The sequence below is a fragment of the Phoxinus phoxinus genome (assembly GCF_949152265.1).
Source record: "Phoxinus phoxinus genome assembly, chromosome: 13".
Taxonomy (NCBI): Eukaryota; Metazoa; Chordata; class Actinopteri; order Cypriniformes; family Leuciscidae; genus Phoxinus; species Phoxinus phoxinus.
Genome location: NC_136888.1, coordinates 26,414,051 through 26,419,948, shown reverse-complemented (window position 1 = coordinate 26,419,948; position 5,898 = coordinate 26,414,051). Strand labels below are relative to the sequence as shown.

At 37.5% G+C, this 5,898-nt stretch overlaps 1 protein-coding gene across 1 annotated transcript; it reads right to left on the bottom strand.

Moving 5' to 3' along the window:
* Positions 1-1,628: 1,628 nt before the first annotated feature.
* Positions 1,629-4,156, bottom strand: pth2 (parathyroid hormone 2). The gene is made up of 3 exons (XM_079632921.1): positions 3,525-4,156; positions 2,817-2,926; positions 1,629-2,427 (listed from the first exon to the last, which is right to left on the bottom strand). Exons 1-3 carry the CDS (start codon positions 3,645-3,647, stop codon positions 2,061-2,063), a joined length of 600 nt encoding a protein of 199 aa, XP_079489047.1. The 5' UTR covers positions 3,648-4,156; the 3' UTR covers positions 1,629-2,060.
* Between the last annotated feature and the right edge of the window lie 1,742 nt (positions 4,157-5,898).

Genomic DNA, 5,898 nt, shown 5'->3' with positions numbered 1-5,898 from the left:
AAACTGTGGTGTGTTTGACATTGACAGCTGAAATATGCAGATCCAGGTAACATTGATCTTCAGCACAGACACAAAACACATAGTATTTACTCCCACACCCAGCCAACACTTGTGCCAGAACCGCTGAGAAATAGCAGGACTGGGTGATTCTACATGAGCTTTGAGACGCAGTTCCACTTGGTGAGAATGGGGTGCAGAAAGCAATTTGGCTACTGCTGATTGGCTCTGGCTGCCATGTAGGCCAGCTGTAGGGAGTGATAAATTACAGTTCCTGTGATCCTCAGCCCTCTCATCCATCTCACCGTTACAGAGTTTCTATAGGCTTCCTCACCACGAGGCCTGAGCAGCAGGAAGATTTCCTATAGTGCAGTTCTCAGTCCTAACAGAGATGCCATTTCTAAGTATGTTCCATAAGAGCAATAAATTGCACTTCTGAACTGACACCTAGATATTTTTGACAACTGGAGATAAATGGTCAACTGTGTGAGTCAATCATTTTCTGCTGAAATGTATTACCCCCAACAAACAGCCTATAAATTACTTCTTCGACGACTTCTTGAATACATAACCATCCATACAGGATTCATGAGAAGATTTTATTTAACAACCCCTACAGGCGCTATTTGCAAGACTTGACCTTTGTAAAGCCATTTTGAAAGGTAAAGGGAAAAAAACATGATAAAATTCTAACAAATAACCTGAAGCAGCGATTCAGCTGTCGCGGTCTCTGCCGTCAGAGATTTCCTCATACTTAAAGCCTCTCCAATCAGTTGATTAATCGCCTGCTAGCTCGAGGCTAATGAGGTCATGAGGGTGTATTTAACCATGGCCCTATTTAATTTTCTGCTGTCAGAACATTAAAAATTCCATTTTAAGCACATCATAATTCGGCTTGGCGATAAATTACTAATATTATCATGGGAGGTCCTATCTCCTCTGACACACAGCTCAATTTACCAGCTTGGTTCACTTCATGGTACCTTTACAGTGCCTCAATAATCTATTTATCTAGATAATGTAATCTACTGTCAAACATGTAGGCAACCTGTTACCAGTGTGTTTTCGAATACACTTTTCCTATTCAAACTTTTAAATAGCCCTAACAATTTGGTCGATACATTGATCTTTCTCTGTAACTGTATCTAGTCGCAATTAGAAAGCTTTATGTTTACGCATTATGTCATTTTATCACATAACATTTAATCAATAAAATCAACTAACATATGTGAGCTGTGATTTTGGATTCATGCAACAATAACTCTTATGAAACAATTAATTTGACTGAATAAGTAAAAAAAAAGCTGTAACTGAGCTCAATATTATTCTCTCACTGAACAACTTGTTATTTGTTATGTCCGATTCAAAATGAACCAGGAACCGAACACTTATTTATACCTATATTTTATTTGTGAGATATATATCAACCTATTCACTAACTGATTGTAAATTTGACAGCTTATAAATAAAGTTTGCTGGTATTTTACAATAAATTAACTGAAACTAATCCACTAATAAACTGAAGAACTTTCACCGTTTCGGGGTAAAGCAAAGTGCATATGAAATCTATTATGGCAGCTTATATTATTTGGAATCCCATTAAGGCAAATTGCTCAAATGCCGATTGTTTTCAGGTGTTTATTCAAACCAAGATCAGACCAACAAACACATCATGCATTTTCCTTATTCAAAGATCATCTAAAAAGAAAGAAAAGAAAGCACCTTTATCTACATTCAGATTTTTAAAAGAGATAGATCACCCAAAAAAAAAAAAGTTCTCATCATTTACTCACCATCATGTCATTCCAACCCTGTATGATTTACTTTTTTGTTGAGAAAAAAAGGCAGCTGAAGCATTGTACTATATATATCTCCTTTTGTGTTCCATGCAGAAAAATAATACGGGATTAAAATGAGTATATGATGAGAGCATTTTTGGTTGAACTAAACCTTTAACTCGCTTACATTATCTCATGTAGTGATGATCAAATGCTTTTTTCTCCCACATAAAACACAAAGTTTTTCTAAATATTTTATATATTTACAATTACATGGCATAACAACTACTTTGAATTAACTACTAAGAGTTTCTGCATATAGGAATTGAGCCATTTCTGTCTTTCCATTGCTGTCAAAAGCTTGCTCTTTTCTCTAAATGCAGCGTCATCTGCCACCACTATGTTTCTCTTCTGCTGGTGACCCACCCGTGAAGGCCAGTTGCCCAGCCATCCCTTCACCAGCTCCTCCTCCATCTGTGACTGGCTGAGCGGAAGCCAATCATCCCCCACCAGCTGTTCTGTCCCCGCCTTAGCTGCTCCAAAGTCTGGGGCGCTCAGCATCTGAATGCTCCAATCACGGAGCGAGATGGAGGGGAACAGCACTTCCCACTGTTCACCTTTGGAATCCTCTTGACCAATAGCAGGCAAGTTACTGTTTAGAAGAGAGAGATGTGTCAGAAATGTGTGCAGCCAGCAATAGGAAGCTCGCTAGACAAGCATGAAATGATAAGATGAATGATAAATGATGAAGGAAAGACTTCCATGTGAAATTTTAAGTCTCTAGCTCAAATGGAGTTGTGCGTTTGATGTGTTGGATTTTGCTAATTTAACCACTAGTTTATAAATAACCACACATCTAATTTATCCCATAATAATTACATAAAAAGCAATTTAAAAAACTATTCATGCATGCAGAATTTGGTGAGTTTTCACCTAAGGGATACAAGGCTACAGCTGTTCAAATTGAGGTATAACAACAACAACAACAATAACAACAACGATGATTATAATAAATCTGCTATTTCTGAGGAACGGTTATACCTTTGCAGAGGTCGAAGTTGAGGCTGGGGAAACGCAGATGTCATCAGAGTCACACTCATGAGGACTAAGAACAACAGGGCAGGACGAGGAGGCAAGGATAAAGCCACCATCTACAGATAAATATGTTGACCAAGACATAATATTAGAAAAAAAATCTGTACAGATGAGAGAGGGAGAGGATATACATGCGCAACATTTAAAATGTAGATATTGAATGTAATTTACGAGAGATGCTGACTATTGCTAGAAGATTCTGACTTCAGGCAACTTTGAAATTAAACTCATATATCAGCCAATCAGAAGTAGATTTCAGATGTCTATGTACATTATTTACACCCTTTCATTCACTTACATTATAAAGCAGTGCTTCAGAACAGACCAAAAAGGTACATATTAATAGCTGCATTTTTATATTTTTAAATACAAGACAGTTTTAACTTATTTTCTGCTTTCTATCGTTTCCACCTAGAGGAAAAACCTGTTCCGTTACACATTTTTTTAACAAAATCAATATAGATAAAAAAAAAACAAAAAAAAATTAATGTAGTAAAATAGTAAAACATTATTATACAATTATTATTATTATTATTATTATTCTTAAACATGCATAGTATTTAATAATACACAGTATATATGTATTTATTCATGTATACTTGAAAATATTATGATTTGCAATTATAGTCAAATTAATTTATATGTTTATGGTACCTTTGTGGAGTAGTTCTTCCTCTTGGCTGTGTGTTGCTGTGGTGAAGTTTTTTGTCTCCAGTGTGTGGAGTCAAAAATCCAATCAGTCTTGTGTGACTCCAAGCTGGTTTGCAAATCTTCCATGCAATGTCTCAAAGAGGTTTGTGACCGTCCAATATTTCTGTCTAACGCTCTAGGTAGGTAATTAATTGTTGAGAAGTTGCCGATGGTACCCCTTTATATGTATTGCTTTATCAACTTCTCTGGTTGCAGCTCTACCTCCAAACTCTATTGTGCATTGTCAAGTGCCAGTTTGAATATATACAGGATTCGGTTGTGTGGGATTATATATACCTCTCTTTTTGTCAGAAGTTGTAGGGGGAAACAGAAAAGATAAAAAGGCATGTGTCATTCTCCTTGTTGAAAAGGAAACCGAGCTGAAACAGAGAAGGCCACACCCCTGAATGTCCTGTTTGGATGGAGCCTTAAAATAGAGGAAAGAATCAGAGGAGAAAAGACAACTGTTTGGACGTCAGAACACCTTAATGATGTCTCAAAAAAGGAGAAAGATAAATCTGGAAAGTGCCACATGATCATGATCAAAACTAGTTGTTCCAGCGTTTCCGTACTATGGCATATAATAACCTTGACTCAAGTACGTGACCTACCCGTCACTGGGCGTAACCTATAGGATCATGAGTTACAAGATAAGGGTCGATAATGAGGATCCCGAACCGAATTTGAAGTGGCGTGCTTGCTGTCCTCATGCAGCCCACGCACACGTTTGGATTCTAGGCCAAGCAAAACGTCACTCTCATTAAATTTGAAAGGTCTTGTCAAACACACTGAATCCCCCACAAGACAATTTGTCGCATTTTACGCAACCACAGGTAGGTTTTTGCTTCCGAAACACTCAACACAATCTAACAACTGCTAAAACAGTCATGTGCAGAGCAGACAACACTGTTTTTCATATAAGGAGCATCTTGTTTTCTAATGAAAATGATTGTATATCATTGCTATTCAATGAAAACATTCATCAGACCGTGGAAAAACACGCATTCAACTTATAGGTGACATCCGGCGAAGGAAAACGTTCATTTTCATTCAGCACAGGGAGGCTTGTTACGGAAGCTGACTTTAGCTAGGTCTCATTTAAAATAATGGGCTGCGGTTGTGAGTGCAAGGTTCAGACAAGCAGGTCCTGACAGTCATTATAGAGCACGACAACAGCGTCGTGGACCGGTCGCGTCGGACATGAGTGGAGGGACAAGAATGAAAGCATCAGGGCGTGAGGCAGATGAGGTCAGGGGATTCAGCGGCGAGAGGCTGAAGAGATGATCTGAAGCGTTTAGTAAACTCTGGCCTCAATGTTGGTTGTAATCCACAGATCTGCAAGTTTTAACATCCACCGTCAACCGCGAGTGTGAGTCATGAGCTCTTTTTTACACAAGCAAGCACTCTCTCTTCTCTCTTATTCCTCACCTCCTTGTCTTTCATATCCTCATACAAACCTCTGGATTTTTCGTGCTCACAAACTGTGAAAAATCTCAGAGTAAACTTCACTTAAATGCCACCTGTTCATACAAATGAATAGAGATTTTTTTTGGAGTGTTTATTATTATTAAAATCTAAACTCTGTCGGACATAATTAGCACTAATTTTATCATCAGGCTAATTTTAATAAACACTGTTATTACAAGATAGACTGTAGCTATCTATCAAAACATTCATATGTACTTGTTATGAACATACTTGTAATAAATAAACATTCTGAACTTTCAAGATGGGAATGTGACGGGTGGAACATTTTAAAAATGTCCTGCTTTTCCTATTATCAAGGTTATGATAACATTAGCATTCCTATCATTAGTATTCTACAGCCAACACAGAAAGATGTTTTTTGTTGCCAGATTATGTAAGTGATCCACAAGCAGGTGCTAACAGCAGTCATGTTAACAAGCCAAACCTTGACCCCCCCTGAGACAATAATATGGTCTACTGTTCTTTCTAAAAGTATATAATAGTAAAAACAGTCTATTATGTACAGTAATGGGATGTTATGCAAGCAAGTCCCTTCATTAAGCAGCCATTAAAGGAAGTCAGCCAGACATGTTATGGTTATCATTTCAGGGAAGTAATTTGCCATTTATGATCATGTGATCGTGGGTGGCACATTTGTAGGATTTTTCGATTCTGTGTGAGATTTTAACTGTGAATCCCAACAGGAAATGTTTATTATATTATACACTTGAATTGAAGACACAGAGACTATAATGGAAAGCCGGTCAGTTTACACATTAAGAGAGCAAGTAGACTGTAAGTCTGCATATGCATGTATCTTTAGACTTCAGCAGATCATTTGTATGCTAAACTAATAGGCTACAATACAACA